The sequence below is a fragment of the Rhinoderma darwinii genome, chromosome 7 (assembly GCF_050947455.1).
Source record: "Rhinoderma darwinii isolate aRhiDar2 chromosome 7, aRhiDar2.hap1, whole genome shotgun sequence".
Lineage (NCBI taxonomy): Eukaryota > Metazoa > Chordata > Amphibia > Anura > Rhinodermatidae > Rhinoderma > Rhinoderma darwinii.
In genome coordinates this window covers 1,350,676-1,367,127 of record NC_134693.1, presented here as the reverse complement: position 1 = coordinate 1,367,127, position 16,452 = coordinate 1,350,676, and the positions used below count along the sequence as shown (strand labels likewise).

Below are 16,452 nucleotides of genomic sequence, written 5' to 3'. Positions count from 1 at the left end.
CGCCCCTCGCTGCCCCGCCGTCCCTCGCTGCTCCCCCGCCCCTCGCTGCTCCGCCGTCCCTCGCTGCCCCTCCGTCCCTCGCTGCTCCCCCGCTGCTCCGCCGCCCCTCGCTGCTCCGCCGTCCCTCGCTGCTCCGCCGCCCCTCGCTGCTCCGCCGTCCCTCGCTGCTCCCCCGTCCCTCGCTGCTCCCCCGTCCCTCGCTGCTCCCCCGCCCCTCGCTGCTCCCCCGTCCCTCGCTGCTCCCCCGTCCCTCGCTGCTCCCCCGTCCCTCGCTGCTCCGCCGCCCCTCCCTGCTCCCCCGTCCCTCGCTGCTCCCCCGCCCCTCGCTGCCCCGCCGCCCCTCGCTGCTCCCCCGCCCCTCGCTGCCCCGCCGCCCCTCCCTGCTCCCCCACCCCTCGCTGCCCCGCCGCCCCTCGCTGCTCCCCGCCGCCCCTCGCTGCTCCCCCGCCGCCCCTCGCTGCTCCCCCGTCCCTCGCTGCTCCGCCGCCCCTCCCTGCTCCCCCGTCCCTCGCTGCTCCCCCGCCCCTCGCTGCCCCGCCGCCCCTCGCTGCTCCCCCGCCCCTCGCTGCCCCGCCGCCCCTCCCTGCTCCCCCACCCCTCGCTGCCCCGCCGCCCCTCGCTGCTCCCCGCCGCCCCTCGCTGCTCCCCCGCCGCCCCTCGCTGCTCCCCCGTCCCTCGCTGCTCCGCCGCCCCTCCCTGCTCCCCCGCCCCTCGCTGCCCCGCCGTCCCTCGGCTTCTCTGTCTGTTAATCATTTCTGGGGTCCTCCTCACCCATGTTTCCTATTGGACGTCCTAGAGGGGGCTCCTCCCTTTATCAGGCAGAACGCGGACTCTGGCGCACTTGGGCCTCATTCACACAGTTGTGCCGATAATCACGGTCCGCGAATCGTGGGCACGGCCGGCTGCCAACAGACGCATATTCGGGCTGTGCTCCCCTACAAAGTATGGAAGGATGGCCCGTAAAAAATGAAAAGTAGGACACGCTCCATAATTCCCGGCACGCTTCTACGGCACGGGCACCCATCTGTAACGATACGGAAAGTTGTCCGTGGCCAATAGAACCGGGTGGGTCCGCAATAACGGAGATTTTTTGCGGTCGTGTGAAGGGGCCTTAATGCCACCATGTGTGACAATCATTGTAGTAGCCGCCACGTATTACCGCGTCCGCTGCAGTGAATCTCTGCTGATAACCGGAGCCGGACAGAGTAATACACAATGCAATATTCTCTTCTATAAGGCTGGATTCACACGGGCAGGTTTAGTTCAGGTTTTCTAATGCGGTTTTTGAAGCCACAATTCAGATGATAGGAGTAGTAGTTCCTGTCCTTTTACTTTCTCTCTCTTTATAATTCACTCCTAGTTTTGGTTTCAAAAACGGCATCAAACTCCTGATTATTCTACGATCACCGCGGGTCTGGCTGCTCCGGCGCCCCCTGCTGGCTGCTCTCAGTACCGCACACTGCTGCGCTCATACTCCACACATTACGGCGGCTCCGGCACTTGATCCGCAGCGCTCCCGGTCCTGCAGGTGGAGCAGACCTGTGTGCGGCGGCGGCGGCGGCGGCGGCGGGAGGAGGAGTCATGGAGGCCGCACCGGATCTGCGGGATGTGGAGAACAAGGTGGGAAGGAAAACCCCGGAGTCCCTGCTGCGCTGGATGAGAGAAGAGCCGGAGCTGAGGAGCTGCTGGACCGGGAGCCGGCGGGGAAGGCTGGGGGAAAAGATCGAGGCGCTGCGGGTAGAGCTGGTGAGAGCCCCCCGTGTATGATGAGGAGCCCCCCCCCCCGTGTATGATGAGGAGCTCCCCCCCCGTGTATGATGAGGAGCCCCCCCCCGTGTATGATGAGGAGCCCCCCCCCCGGGTATGATGAGGAGCCCCGCCCCCGGTGTATGATGAGGAGCCCCCCCCGTGTATGATGAGGAGCCCCCCCCCCCGTGTATGATGAGGAGCCCCCCCCGTGTATGATGAGAAGCCCCCCCCCCCGTGTATGATGAGGAGCCCCCCCGGTGTATGATGAGGAGCCCCCCGGTGTATGATGAGGAACCCCCCCGGTGTATGATGAGGAGCCCCCCCGGTGTATGATGAGGAGCCCCCCCGGTGTATGATGAGGAGCCCCCCCGGTGTATGATGAGGAGCCCCCCCCGTGTATGATGAGGAGCCCCCCCCCCCGTGTATGATGAGGAGCCCGCCCCCCCCCGTGTATGATGAGGAGCCCGCCCCCCCCCCCGTGTATGATGAGGAGCCCGCCCCCCCCCGGGTATGATGAGGAGCCCGCCCCCCCCCCGGGTATGATGAGGAGCCCGCCCCCCCCGGGTATGATGAGGAGCCCGCCCCCCCGGGTATGATGAGGAGCCCGCCCCCCCCCCCCGGGTATGATGAGGAGCCCGCCCCCCCCCCGGGTATGATGAGGAGCCCCCCCCGGTGTATGATGAGGAGCCCCCCCGGTGTATGATGAGGAGCCCCCCCGGTGTATGATGAGGAGCCCCCCCGATGTATGATGAGGAGCCCCCCGGTGTATGATGAGGAGCCCCCCGGTGTATGATGAGGAGCCCCCCGGTGTATGATGAGGAGCCCCCCGGTGTATGATGAGGAGCCCGCCCCCCCCCGGTGTATGATGAGGAGCCCGCCCCCCCCCCCCCCGGTGTATGATGAGGAGCCCGCCCCCTCCCGTGTATGATGAGGAGCCCGCCCCCCCGTGTATGATGAGGAGCCCGCCCCCCCCGTGTATGATGAGGAGCCCGTCCCCCCCGTATGATGAGGAGCCCCCCCCCCATGTATGATGAGGAGCCCCCCCGGTGTATGATGAGGAGCCCCCCCGGTGTATGATGAGGAGCCCCCCCCCCGGTGTATGATGAGGAGCCCCCCCCCCCGGTGTATGATGAGGAGCCCCCCCCCCGGTGTATGATGAGGAGCCCCCCCCCGTGTATGATGAGGAGCCCCCCCCCCCCGGGTGTATGATGAGGAGCCCCCCCGGTGTATGATGAGGAGCCCCCCCGGTGTATGATGAGCCCCCCCGGGGTATGATGAGGAGCCCCCCCCGTGTATGAGGAGCCCCCCCCCCCCGGTGTATGATGAAGAACCCCCCCCGGTGTATGATGAGGAGCCCCCCCCCGGTGTATGATGAGGAGCCCCCCCCGGTGTATGATGAGGAGCCCCCCCCCGTGTATGATGAGGAGCCCGCCCCCCCGTGTATGATGAGGAGCCGCCCCCGTGTATGATGAGGAGCCCCCCCGGTGTATGATGAGGAGCCCCCCCCCCGGTGTATGATGAGGAGCCCCCCCCTGTGTATGATGAGGAGCCCCCCCCCGTGTATGATGAGAAGCCCCCCCCCCCCGTGTATGATGAGAAGCCCCCCCCCCCGTGTATGATGAGGAGCCCCCCCGGTGTATGATGAGGAACCCCCCCGGTGTATGATGAGGAACCCCCCCGGTGTATGATGAGGAGCCCCCCCGGTGTATGATGAGGAGCCCCCCCGGTGTATGATGAGGAGCCCCCCCCGGTGTATGATGAGGAGCCCCCCCCCGGTGTATGATGAGGAGCCCCCCCCCCCCGGTGTATGATGAGGAGCCCCCCCCCGTGTATGATGAGGAGCCCGCCCCCCCCGTGTATGATGAGGAGCCCGCCCCCCCCCGTGTATGATGAGGAGCCCGCCCCCCCCGTGTATGATGAGGAGCCCCCCCCCCGTGTATGATGAGGAGCCCCCCCCCCCGTGTATGATGAGGAGCCCCCCCCCCCGTGTATGATGAGGAGCCCGCCCCCCCCCCCCGTGTATGATGAGGAGCCCGCCCCCCCCCCGTGTATGATGAGGAGCCCGCCCCCCCCCCCGTGTATGATGAGGAGCCCCCCCCCCCGTGTATGATGAGGAGCCCCCCCCGTGTATGATGAGGAGCCCCCCCGGTGTATGATGAGGAACCCCCCCGGTGTATGATGAGGAGCCCCCCCCCCCGGTGTATGATGAGGAGCCCCCCCCTGTGTATGATGAGGAGCCCCCCCCCCCCCCCGTGTATGATGAGAAGCCCCCCCCCCCCCCGTGTATGATGAGAAGCCCCCCCCCCGTGTATGATGAGGAGCCCCCCCGGTGTATGATGAGGAACCCCCCCGGTGTATGATGAGGAGCCCCCCCGGTGTATGATGAGGAGCCCCCCCCCGGTGTATGATGAGGAGCCCCCCCCCCCGGTGTATGATGAGGAGCCCCCCCCCCCCGGTGTATGATGAGGAGCCCCCCCCCGTGTATGATGAGGAGCCCGCCCCCCCCCGTGTATGATGAGGAGCCCGCCCCCCCCGTGTATGATGAGAAGCCCCCCCCCCGTGTATGATGAGGAGCCCCCCCGGTGTATGATGAGGAACCCCCCCGGTGTATGATGAGGAGCCCCCCCGGTGTATGATGAGGAGCCCCCCCCCGGTGTATGATGAGGAGCCCGCCCCCCCCCCGTGTATGATGAGGAGCCCCCCCCGTGTATGATGAGGAGCCCCCCCCGTGTATGATGAGGAACCCCCCCGGTGTATGATGAGGAACCCCCCCGGTGTATGATGAGGAACCCCCCCGGTGTATGATGAGGAGCCCCCCCGGTGTATGATGAGGAGCCCCCCCGGTGTATGATGAGGAGCCCCCCCGGTGTATGATGAGGAGCCCCCCCGGTGTATGATGAGGAGCCCCCCCGGTGTATGATGAGGAGCCCCCCCCGTGTATGATGAGGAGCCCCCCCCCGTGTATGATGAGGAGCCCCCCCCCGGGTATGATGAGGAGCCCGCCCCCCCCCCCCCCCGTGTATGATGAGGAGCCCCCCCCGTGTATGATGAGGAGCCCCCCCCGTGTATGATGAGGAGCCCCCCCGTGTATGATGAGGAGTCCCCCCCCCGTGTATGATGAGGAGCCCCCCCCCCCGTGTATGATGAGGAGCCCCCCCCCCGTGTATGATGAGGAGCCCCCCCCCCCCGTGTATGATGAGGAGCCCCCCCCCGTGTATGATGAGGAGCCCCCCCGTGTATGATGAGGAGCCCCCCCGGTGTATGATGAGGAGCCCCCCCGGTGTATGATGAGGAGCCCCCCCGGTGTATGATGAGGAGCCCCCCCGGTGTATGATGAGGAGCCCCCCCGGTGTATGATGAGGAGCCCCCCGGTGTATGATGAGGAGCCCGCCCCCCCCCCCCCCCCGGTGTATGATGAGGAGCCCGCCCCCCCCGGTGTATGATGAGGAGCCCGCCCCCTCCCGTGTATGATGAGGAGCCCGCCCCCCCGTGTATGATGAGGAGCCCGTCCCCCCCGTGTATGATGAGGAGCCCGCCCCCCCCGGTGTATGATGAGGAGCCCGCCCCCTCCCGTGTATGATGAGGAGCCCGCCCCCCCGTGTATGATGAGGAGCCCGCCCCCCCGTGTATGATGAGGAGCCCGTCCCCCCCGTGTATGATGAGGAGCCCGTCCCCCCCCCGTGTATGATGAGGAGCCCGTCCCCCCCCCCGTGTATGATGAGGAGCCCCCCCGGTGTATGATGAGGAGCCCCCCCCCGGTGTATGATGAGGAGCCCCCCCCCGGTGTATGATGAGGAGCCCCCCCCCCCGGTGTATGATGAGGAGCCCCCCCCCCGGTGTATGATGAGGAGCCCCCCCCCGTGTATGATGAGGAGCCCCCCCCCCCCGTGTATGATGAGGAGCCCCCCCCGTGTATGATGAGGAGCCCCCCACGTGTATGAGGAGCCCCCCCCGTGCATGAGCCCCCCCCCCCCGTGTATGATGAGGAGCCCCCCCCCCGTGTATGACGAGGAGTCCCCCCCCCCCCTCCGGTGTATGACGAGGAGTCCCCCCCCCCCCTCCGGTGTATGACGAGGAGTCCCCCCCCTCCCCTCCGGTGTATGACGAGGAGTCCCCCCCCCTCCCCTCCGGTGTATGACGAGGAGTCCCCCCCCCTCCCCTCCGGTGTATGACGAGGAGTCCCCCCCCCTCCCCTCCGGTGTATGACGAGGAGTCCCCCCCCTCCCCTCCGGTGTATGACGAGGAGTCCCCCCCCTCCCCTCCGGTGTATGACGAGGAGTCCCCCCCCTCCCCTCCGGTGTATGACGAGGAGTCCCCCCCCCTCCCCTCCGGTGTATGACGAGGAGTCCCCCCCCCCTCCCCTCCGGTGTATGACGAGGAGTCCCCCCCCCCTCCCCTCCGGTGTATGACGAGGAGTCCCCCCCCCTCCCCTCCGGTGTATGACGAGGAGTCCCCCCCCCTCCCCTCCGGTGTATGACGAGGAGTCCCCCCCCCTCCCCTCCGGTGTATGACGAGGAGTCCCCCCCCCTCCCCTCCGGTGTATGACGAGGAGTCCCCCCCCCTCCCCTCCGGTGTATGACGAGGAGTCCCCCCCCCTCCCCTCCGGTGTATGACGAGGAGTCCCCCCCCCTCCCCTCCGGTGTATGACGAGGAGTCCCCCCCCCTCCCCTCCGGTGTATGACGAGGAGTCCCCCCCCCTCCCCTCCGGTGTATGACGAGGAGTCCCCCCCCCCTCCCCTCCGGTGTATGACGAGGAGTCCCCCCCCCTCCCCTCCGGTGTATGACGAGGAGTCCCCCCCCTCCCCTCCGGTGTATGACGAGGAGTCCCCCCCCCTCCCCTCCGGTGTATGACGAGGAGTCCCCCCCCCTCCCCTCCGGTGTATGACGAGGAGTCCCCCCCCCTCCCCTCCGGTGTATGACGAGGAGTCCCCCCCCCTCCCCTCCGGTGTATGACGAGGAGTCCCCCCCCCTCCCCTCCGGTGTATGACGAGGAGTCCCCCCCCCTCCCCTCCGGTGTATGACGAGGAGTCCCCCCCCCTCCCCTCCGGTGTATGACGAGGAGTCCCCCCCCCTCCCCTCCGGTGTATGACGAGGAGTCCCCCCCCCTCCCCTCCGGTGTATGACGAGGAGTCCCCCCCCCTCCCCTCCGGTGTATGACGAGGAGTCCCCCCCCCTCCCCTCCGGTGTATGACGAGGAGTCCCCCCCCCCTCCCCTCCGGTGTATGACGAGGAGTCCCCCCCCTCCCCTCCGGTGTATGACGAGGAGTCCCCCCCCCTCCCCTCCGGTGTATGACGAGGAGTCCCCCCCCCCTCCCCTCCGGTGTATGACGAGGAGTCCCCCCCCCTCCCCTCCGGTGTATGACGAGGAGTCCCCCCCCCTCCCCTCCGGTGTATGACGAGGAGTCCCCCCCCCTCCCCTCCGGTGTATGACGAGGAGTCCGCCCCCCCCCCCGTGTATGACGAGGAGCCCGCCCCCCCCCCCCGTGTATGACGAGGAGCCCCCCCCCCCTCCGGTGTATGACGAGGAGCCCCCCCCCCTCTCCGGTGTATGACGAGGAGCCCCCCCCCCCCCCTCCGGTGTATGACGAGGAGCCCCCCCCCCTCTGTATGACGATGAGCCCCCCTCCGGTGTACGACGATGAGCCCCCCTCCGCTGTACGAAGAGGAGCCCCCCCCCCTCCGCTGTACGACGAGGAGCCCCCCCCCCTCCGGTGTACGACGAGGAGCCCCCCCCCCTCCGGTGTACGACGAGGAGCCCCCCCCTCCGGTGTATGATGAGCCCCCCGTGTATGATGAGCCCCCCGTGTATGATGAGGAGCCCCCCCCCGTGTATGATGAGGAGCCCCCCCCCCGTGTATGACGAGGAGCCCCCCGGTGTATGACGAGGAGTCCCCCCCCCCCTCCGGTGTATGACGAGGAGTCTCCCCCCCCCCCCGGTGTATGACGAGGAGTCCCCCCCCCCTCCGGTGTATGACGAGGAGTCCCCCCCCCCCCTCCGGTGTATGACGAGGAGTCCCCCCCCCCCTCCGGTGTATGACGAGGAGTCCCCCCCCCCCTCCGGTGTATGACGAGGAGTCCCCCCCCCCCCTCCGGTGTATGACGAGGAGTCCCCCCCCCCCCTCCGGTGTATGACGAGGAGTCCCCCCCCCCCCCTCCGGTGTATGACGAGGAGTCCCCCCCCCCCCCCTCCGGTGTATGACGAGGAGTCCCCCCCCCCCCCCTCCGGTGTATGACGAGGAGTCCCCCCCCCCTCCGGTGTATGACGAGGAGTCCCCCCCCCCCTCCGGTGTATGACGAGGAGTCCCCCCCCCCCTCCGGTGTATGACGAGGAGTCCCCCCCCCCTCCGGTGTATGACGAGGAGTCCCCCCCCCCTCCGGTGTATGACGAGGAGTCCCCCCCCCCCTCCGGTGTATGACGAGGAGTCCGTCCCCCCCCTCCGGTGTATGACGAGGAGTCGTCCCCCCCCTCCGGTGTATGACGAGGAGTCCCCCCCCCCCCCCCCGTGTATGACGAGGAGCCCGCCCCCCCCCCCCGTGTATGACGAGGAGCCCGCCCCCCCCCCGTGTATGATGAGGAGCCCGCCCCCCCCCCGTGTATGATGAGGAGCCCGCCCCCCCCCCGTGTATGATGAGGAGCCCGCCCCCCCCCGTGTATGATGAGGAGCCCGCCCCCCCCGTGTATGATGAGGAGCCCGCCCCCCCCCGTGTATGATGAGGAGCCCGCCCCCCCCGTGTATGATGAGGAGCCCGCCCCCCCCCCCCGTGTATGATGAGGAGCCCCCCCCCCTCTCCGGTGTATGACGAGGAGCCCCCCCCCCTCTCCGGTGTATGACGAGGAGCCCCCCCCCCTCTCCGGTGTATGACGAGGAGCCCCCCCCTCCGGTGTATGACGAGGAGCCCCCCCGGTGTACGACGATGAGCCCCCCTCCGCTGTACGAAGAGGAGGCCCCCCCTCCGGTGTATGACGAGGAGCCCCCCCCCTCCGGTGTATGACGAGGAGCCCCCCCCCTCCGGTGTATGACGAGGAGCCCCCCCCCCTCCGGTGTATGACGAGGAGCCCCCCCCCTCCGGTGTATGATGAGCTCCCCGTGTATGATGAGCCCCCCCCGTGTATGATGAGGAGCCCCCCCCGTGTATGATGAGGAGCCCCCCCCCGTGTATGACGAGGAGCCCCCCGGTGTATGACGAGGAGCCCGCCCCCCTCCGGTGTATGACGAGGAGTCCCCCCCCCCCTCCGGTGTATGACGAGGAGTCCCCCCCCCCCCCCTCCGGTGTATGACGAGGAGTCCCCCCCCCCCCCTCCGGTGTATGACGAGGAGTCCCCCCCCCCCCCCCTCCGGTGTATGACGAGGAGTCCCCCCCCCCCCTCCGGTGTATGACGAGGAGTCCCCCCCCCCCCTCCGGTGTATGACGAGGAGTCCCCCCCCCCCCTCCGGTGTATGACGAGGAGTCCCCCCCCCCCTCCGGTGTATGACGAGGAGTCCCCCCCCCCCCCTCCGGTGTATGACGAGGAGTCCCCCCCCCCCCTCCGGTGTATGACGAGGAGTCCCCCCCCCCCCCTCCGGTGTATGACGAGGAGTCCCCCCCCCCCCTCCGGTGTATGACGAGGAGTCCCCCCCCCCCTCCGGTGTATGACGAGGAGTCCCCCCCCCCCCCCTCCGGTGTATGACGAGGAGTCCCCCCCCCCCTCCGGTGTATGACGAGGAGTCCCCCCCCCCCCCTCCGGTGTATGACGAGGAGTCCCCCCCCCCCCTCCGGTGTATGACGAGGAGTCCCCCCCCCCCTCCGGTGTATGACGAGGAGTCCCCCCCCCCTCCGGTGTATGACGAGGAGTCCCCCCCCCCCCCCCTCCGGTGTATGACGAGGAGTCCCCCCCCCCCCTCCGGTGTATGACGAGGAGTCCCCCCCCCCCTCCGGTGTATGACGAGGAGTCCCCCCCCCCCCCCCTCCGGTGTATGACGAGGAGTCCCCCCCCCCCCCTCCGGTGTATGACGAGGAGTCCCCCCCCCCTCCGGTGTATGACGAGGAGTCCCCCCCCCCCCCCCTCCGGTGTATGACGAGGAGTCCCCCCCCCCCCCTCCGGTGTATGACGAGGAGTCCCCCCCCCCCCTCCGGTGTATGACGAGGAGTCCCCCCCCCCCCCCTCCGGTGTATGACGAGGAGTCCCCCCCCCCCCTCCGGTGTATGACGAGGAGTCCCCCCCCCCCCTCCGGTGTATGACGAGGAGTCCCCCCCCCCCCTCCGGTGTATGACGAGGAGTCCCCCCCCCCCCCTCCGGTGTATGACGAGGAGTCCCCCCCCCCCCCCTCCGGTGTATGACGAGGAGTCCCCCCCCCCCTCCGGTGTATGACGGGGAGTCCCCCCCCCCCCCTCCGGTGTATGACGGGGAGTCCCCCCCCCCCCTCCGGTGTATGACGAGGAGTCCCCCCCCCCCTCCGGTGTATGACGAGGAGTCCCCCCCCCCCCTCCGGTGTATGACGAGGAGTCCCCCCCCCCCTCCGGTGTATGACGAGGAGTCCCCCCCCCCCCCTCCGGTGTATGACGAGGAGCCCCCCGGTGTATGACGAGGAGCCCGCCCCCCCCCCCCCGTGTATGATGAGGAGCCCGCCCCCCCCCCCCCCCCGGTGTATGACGAGGAGCCCCCCGGTGTATGACGAGGAGCCCGCCCCCCCGGGTGTATGACGAGGAGCCCGCCCCCCCCCGTGTATGATGAGGAGCCCGCCCCCCCCCCCCGTGTATGATGAGGAGCCCGCCCCCCCCCCCGTGTATGATGAGGAGCCCCCCCGGTGTATGATGAGGAGCCCCCCCGGTGTATGATGAGCCCCCCCGGGGTATGATGAGGAGCCCCCCCCCGTGTATGAGGAGCCCCCCCCCCCGGTGTATGATGAAGAACCCCCCCCGGTGTATGATGAAGAACCCCCCCCGGTGTATGATGAGGAGCCCCCCCCCCGGTGTATGATGAGGAGCCCCCCCCGGTGTATGATGAGGAGCCCCCCCCCCGTGTATGATGAGGAGCCCGCCCCCCCGTGTATGATGAGGAGCCGCCCCCGTGTATGATGAGGAGCCCCCCCGGTGTATGATGAGGAGCCCCCCCGGTGTATGACGAGGAGCCCGCCCCCCCCCCCCCGTGTATGATGAGGAGCCCGCCCCCCCCCCCCCCCGTGTATGATGAGGAGCCCGCCCCCCCCCCGTGTATGATGAGGAGCCCGCCCCCCCCCCCGTGTATGATGAGGAGCCCGCCCCCCCCCCGTGTATGATGAGGAGCCCGCCCCCCCCCCCCGTGTATGATGAGGAGCCCGCCCCCCCCCGTGTATGATGAGGAGCCCCCCCCCCCCCTCCGGTGTATGACGAGGAGCCCCCCCCCCCCCCTCCGGTGTATGACGAGGAGCCCCCCCCCCCTCCGGTGTATGACGAGGAGCCCCCCCCCCCCCCCTCCGGTGTATGACGAGGAGCCCCCCCCCTCTGTATGACGAGGAGCCCCCCTCCGGTGTACGACGATGAGCCCACCTCCGCTGTACGAAGAGGAGGCCCCCCCTCCGCTGTACGACGAGGAGCCCCCCCCTCCGGTGTATGACGAGGAGCCCCCCCCCTCCGGTGTATGACGAGGAGCCCCCCCCCTCCGGTGTATGACGAGCCCCCCGTGTATGATGAGCCCCCCGTGTATGATGAGGAGCCCCCCCCGTGTATGATGAGGAGCCCCCCCCGTGTATGATGAGGAGCCCCCCCCGTGTATGACGAGGAGCCCCCCCGGTGTATGACGAGGAGCCCGCCCCCCCCCCGTGTATGATGAGGAGCCCGCCCCCCCCCCCGTGTATGATGAGGAGCCCGCCCCCCCCCCCGTGTATGATGAGGAGCCCCCCCCCCCCTCCGGTGTATGACGAGGAGCCCCCCCCCCCCTCCGGTGTATGACGAGGAGCCCCCCCCCCCTCCGGTGTATGACGAGGAGCCCCCCCCCCTCCGGTGTATGACGAGGAGCCCCCCCCCCTCCGGTGTATGACGAGGAGCCCCCCCCCCCTCCGGTGTATGACGAGGGGCCCCCCCCCCTCCGGTGTATGACGAGGAGCCCCCCCCCTCCGGTGTATGATGAGCCCCCCGTGTATGATGAGCCCCCCGTGTATGATGAGGAGCCCCCCCGTGTATGATGAGGAGCCCCCCCCCCCCGTGTATGATGAGTCCCCCGTCCCCATCCCCCCCCCCGTATGATGAGGAGACCTGTGGGTGGTGCCGCTGCTCTCTATGTAGATACTGCACTCATGTTTTATTGGGGTTGTCCCCTGGTGGCGCTGCTCTCTATGTAGATACTGCGGTCCCCTGGTGGCGCTGCTCTCTATGTAGATACTGCGCTCATGTTTTATTGGGGTAGTCCTCTGGTGCCGCTGCTCTGTATGTAAATTTTGTGCACATGTTGAGTGGTGGTCGTGTCCTGGCGCCGCTGATTCTCCCCTTTGTCTTCCCTCCCCCGCAGGCCTGCCTCCGCGCCATCGACATCCAGATCCTGCAGCAGCTGCTCCTGGTGAATGAGGGGATTGAGGGGGTGAAGTGGATCCTGGAGGAGAAGGGCCCCCTGACCAGTCGCTGCAGCAGCTTGACCAGTAGTCAGTACAGTCTGGCGGGCAGCCGGGAGACCTCACGACGCGGCAGCTGGAACAGCGTCCACGACCCCACGGACCGGCTGGACAGCATCTCCATCGGCAGCTTCCTGGACACGCTGGCGGACGACATGGATGAGTACAGCCTGAGCGCCAGCGAATCCCTCGTGTCCTCCACCCCGCACCGCCTCCCGCTGACCTCCGCCGATCATTACATGTCAGGGACCCGGCCGCCCAACGGCCCCTTAAAACACCCGCAACCAGATGTGAAGCCCCCTGAGGAGAAAACTAAACTCCGGCCGAGCCAGAACGGGAGGGCGTCCGGCACAGCCCCCCTGGAGTACGAGGCGCACTGGCGCTGGGTGCAGTCCCAGGACGATGTGACGTTCCTATAACGCGGCTCAGGGCGGAGACTTCTCAGGGCTCCTCCCCATACAGAGGGGGAGGGGGGACTAGTCCTTGTGCCACGATTCGTCAAGTTCTAGACCAATGTAACGAGCGCCAAGGTGGGGGTGACGAGAGCGGCTGTACATATAATAATGAGGGGAGGGCGCCACAGAAATTGGTCGTTTACCTCGCGGAAACCTGCGGAGACGACCGGAAACTGCTGTAATAAAAGTCGTTTCTTTGTATCGGCCGTCGCGGTTTGGTTGTAACGATGGCGTCTCCCGCAGGATTCTTCACTGTCAAACCATCGTATTCAACCGCCAATAAGAAGGAAGCTGCGCGGCTGCTAATATGGCGCTACTATGGCGGTGGTCACACAGCTTTCCTACAACCATAGAATACGGCATGATGGATGTATTTGCCTTTCAGGAGTCTGGGAAAGCTGGGTGGTGGGCCGTTATTGTGGTCGACACGCCAGTCTCCCTGAATCAGATGTAAGTGTAAAAACCGTTAGAGAAGAGCGCGACAAAGCCACCCCCTCCCCCGCCAGGAAAGAGACCTCCATGTGTAGGTGCCGTGATCCCACCCACACGTGACCCCCAATCCATAAGGATCAGGACATTACACGACGACTCCCTGTAATTGAAAGTCCTTGTCGTCATTAGTAATGTCACAGGAGAGCAGGATGTAGTGCTGCATAACTAGTCTATTACAGTACTCGAGGGAAACCACCCAGCTTTTCCAGGCTCCTGAATGACCTATTTGCCTTGTACTTGAGCACAGTCACCCCCTCTAATATCGCTGCCTATTTGCCTCAGGGGTACAGCACGTATAGAAAGTCGTTCTGAAGGTTCTTGCCACTTTTTCCCAGCGCCCATGACGGCAGCGGTGTGAGGAGGAGGAGGTCCTATCCCAGGACCAGGAACCCGAGGAGATATTCATGTACCCCCCCCCCCTCAGTTTAGGGTTCTGGTCCTCTGCACAGGAGGCCGGTGGAAGCTGCATCTTCTGAGCCTGGCCCCCCTCCCCACGCTCCGGCCGGGCGGCCCCTGTTCTCCTCCCTCTGTCGTCCGTGTGACTTCTGGTTTTGTGGAGCGGAGGTCGGTTCTGGAGATTGACCTCAGGCGTGACTTTCGGGGGCGACCACAGGCCAGGATAGGGGGGGGGGAAGATGTTACATTGATGCCCAGGAGCGGCCAGGCACGTTATAAGTCCAGCCCGTCATCGGTTCTGGAGCATCGGGTCCCTCCTGGCAATCTACGGGACGTCCGGAGCGGCTCCAGCCGGCAGTCCTGGAGGTCCTCGTTTTATTTATTTCAGGCCACAAGTGTTTCTATGAAAACTGCCAAGACAAGGCACAGGGGTTCGGATCTGCAGGAAGCCCCTCACCTCTTACCAGACGCCACTTTGTCCGTCATCCCTCGACCTCGTAGCGGCAGACGAGTCGCCCTCTTTAATTACAAACACTGAATAAACGATCAAATCGGAGGTTAAAAGTTCCCTAAAGATTTCCTCTGAACTGATCCCCCCGGCGCGGCCGGCCAGAGACTGAGCTGACCCGGCGCCATTTATAAGAGGTTTCTCCGGACGACGACTCTGAAGAGGATATGACGGGGGATCTGGTTTCCCGCAGAGAATTCGGACCTTTTAAGGCTGTTAGAGCCGCGGTGAATGTGGCCGAAGTGAAGGAGCGCGGGCAGATGTGGGAACGTCTCGCCCCTACAAGTCCGAGTTTTAAGCGTCTTCTGGAAGGGCCCGGATAGGACTGGTTTTTGTTTGTCCCTGCAGCTGGTGAAGAGGAGCCTGCTCGTGGGGAGAGGGTTCCTGCAGTGGGTGCACCTGTGGGCAAAGCTTCCAAAAAAATCCTCCTTACCCTCTGAAGGTTTGGGTTGTCAGGCAGCAACATTGAGGAACACCTAAAGAAGAAACACCCCAAAAAACAAATCCTACGTCCCCTCCTCCGATGAGCAGCCGCTTTGTCAGGTCCCGCCCGGACGGCCATCTTGCTGAAAGCTTGGCCGGGGGATCGGGGTGGGTTGTGTGCTCTCCGTGTGGGGGAAACCTCCTCCTTTTTGGTCCCGCATTAGATGATACGGCGAGAGAGAGAAGGGTTTCCCAGCGGCCTCCGCTTTTTCGTAAAAATTATTATCAGAAAACCAAGAAACAACGTTTGGGGGAAAACATTTAGGCCGGATTCACACGACCATGTTACGTCCGTAATGGACGGAACATATTTCGGCCACAAGTCCCGGACCGAACACAGTGCAGGGAGCCGGGCTCCTAGCATCATGGTTATGTACGACGCTAGGAGTCCCTGCCTCTCCGTGGAACTGCTGTCCCGTACTGAAAACATGATTACAGCGAGGCCGGGACTCCTAGCGTCGTACATGACTATGATAGGAGCCCGGCTCCCTGCACTGTGTTCGGTCCGGGACTTGTGGCCGAAATACGATTACGGACGTAACATGGTCGTGTGAACCCAGTCATACTAGAAAGTCAAGGGGCTTTATCTTCCCCAGAATACCAGGAATAAAGAGGGTCTTACCCTGGTCCCCAAGGAGGAGATGGGGAGCGATTTTACTCCACATTATTCCTGGTAAGGAAACCAAACGGCTCCGTCAGTTATTGTAAATGTGAAGCTCCTAAACAAAAGGTCATAACGGAGAGCGAAGTCCCAGAGTGAAGGTCCTGTTTCAGGACTGGGTAATGGCCACTCTGGGCATGGAGGGCGCTTGCCACCATTAGCCGTATAGCTGGCCTGTTCTCTGCCTCACTTACATACCGGGCCCTTCCAGAAGTTTTACTGAACTAGTTGCAGAGATTGTGACAATAAGATCCAGGATCCTCCTGCTAATCCCGTATGAGTGGGATTGTGTCGTCTTCCCGTCTGTCTCGGACCGGCAGCCTTCACTTACTCTGTTCCACATGACCAGTCCTCGGAGAAATCCGCCCAACTCCTTCTAGGGTCTGCACCTCCCTGGGAATTCAGCTGGATTCACCTTTCCTTCCCCCTTCAATAAGACCGGTGATAAAGGGCCGAGTATTGGACCTTTATCCTACAGATCTCTCAGGGACGCGATGCCTGCGGGGACATGGGCACGGTTTCACTCCAGGCCCCTTCAGAGACAGTTCCTGCGAGAATGGGACGACTCCCCAACTTTTTTGGACATAACGATTCTAACAGTCGGTACTACATCGCCGCCACGCCGCATTGATAACACCTCAGCACTGCCACCGGCTGATCACCCCCATGCTCCGCCGCATTGATAACACCTCAGCAGTAATTTACTGAAGTGATAAATGAGTAAAACGTATAATTTTTATTTGATAACTCTAAAAACAGGTACAGTCAGGGGTACAGTCAGGGGAACAGTCAGGGGAACAGTCAGGGGTACAGTCAGGGGTACAGTCAGGGGTACAGTCAGGGGAACAGTCAGGGGAACAGTCAGGGGTACAGTCAGTGGTACAGTCAGGGGTACAGTCAGGGGAACAATCAGTAGTACAATCGGGTACAATCAGGGGTACAGTCAGGGGTACAGTCAGGGGAACAGTCAGTAGTACAATCGGGTACAGTCAGGGGTACAGTCAGGGGTACAGTCAGGGGTACAGTCAGGGGTACAATCACCACTGTGAAAGAAGCCCCACCGCGCTTATTTAAACGTATTAAAGCTATACTACAATTGCTGGTTTGTTTGTGAACCCTCCTCCTATTGAGTATACGTGAAAG

The 16,452-nt window shown here is 65.4% G+C and overlaps 1 protein-coding gene across 1 annotated transcript; it reads left to right on the top strand.

Annotated features, from left to right (window-relative positions):
* Positions 1-1,482: 1,482 nt before the first annotated feature.
* On the top strand, positions 1,483-14,973 carry LURAP1 (leucine rich adaptor protein 1). Its single transcript, XM_075832054.1, has 2 exons — positions 1,483-1,746; positions 12,215-14,973. Exons 1-2 carry the CDS (start codon positions 1,582-1,584, stop codon positions 12,731-12,733), a joined length of 684 nt encoding a protein of 227 aa, XP_075688169.1. The 5' UTR covers positions 1,483-1,581; the 3' UTR covers positions 12,734-14,973.
* The last annotated feature ends 1,479 nt before the right edge of the window (positions 14,974-16,452 follow it).

Excerpts from the sequence above, each read along its gene's own strand:
- LURAP1 (XM_075832054.1), top strand. The coding sequence starts at position 1,582 with ATGGAGGCCGCACCGGATCTGCGGGATGTGGAGAACAAGGTGGGAAGG. Across the intron at positions 1,747-12,214 it reads AGGCGCTGCGGGTAGAGCTG|GCCTGCCTCCGCGCCATCGA; the intron begins GTGAGAGCCCCC and ends CCTCCCCCGCAG.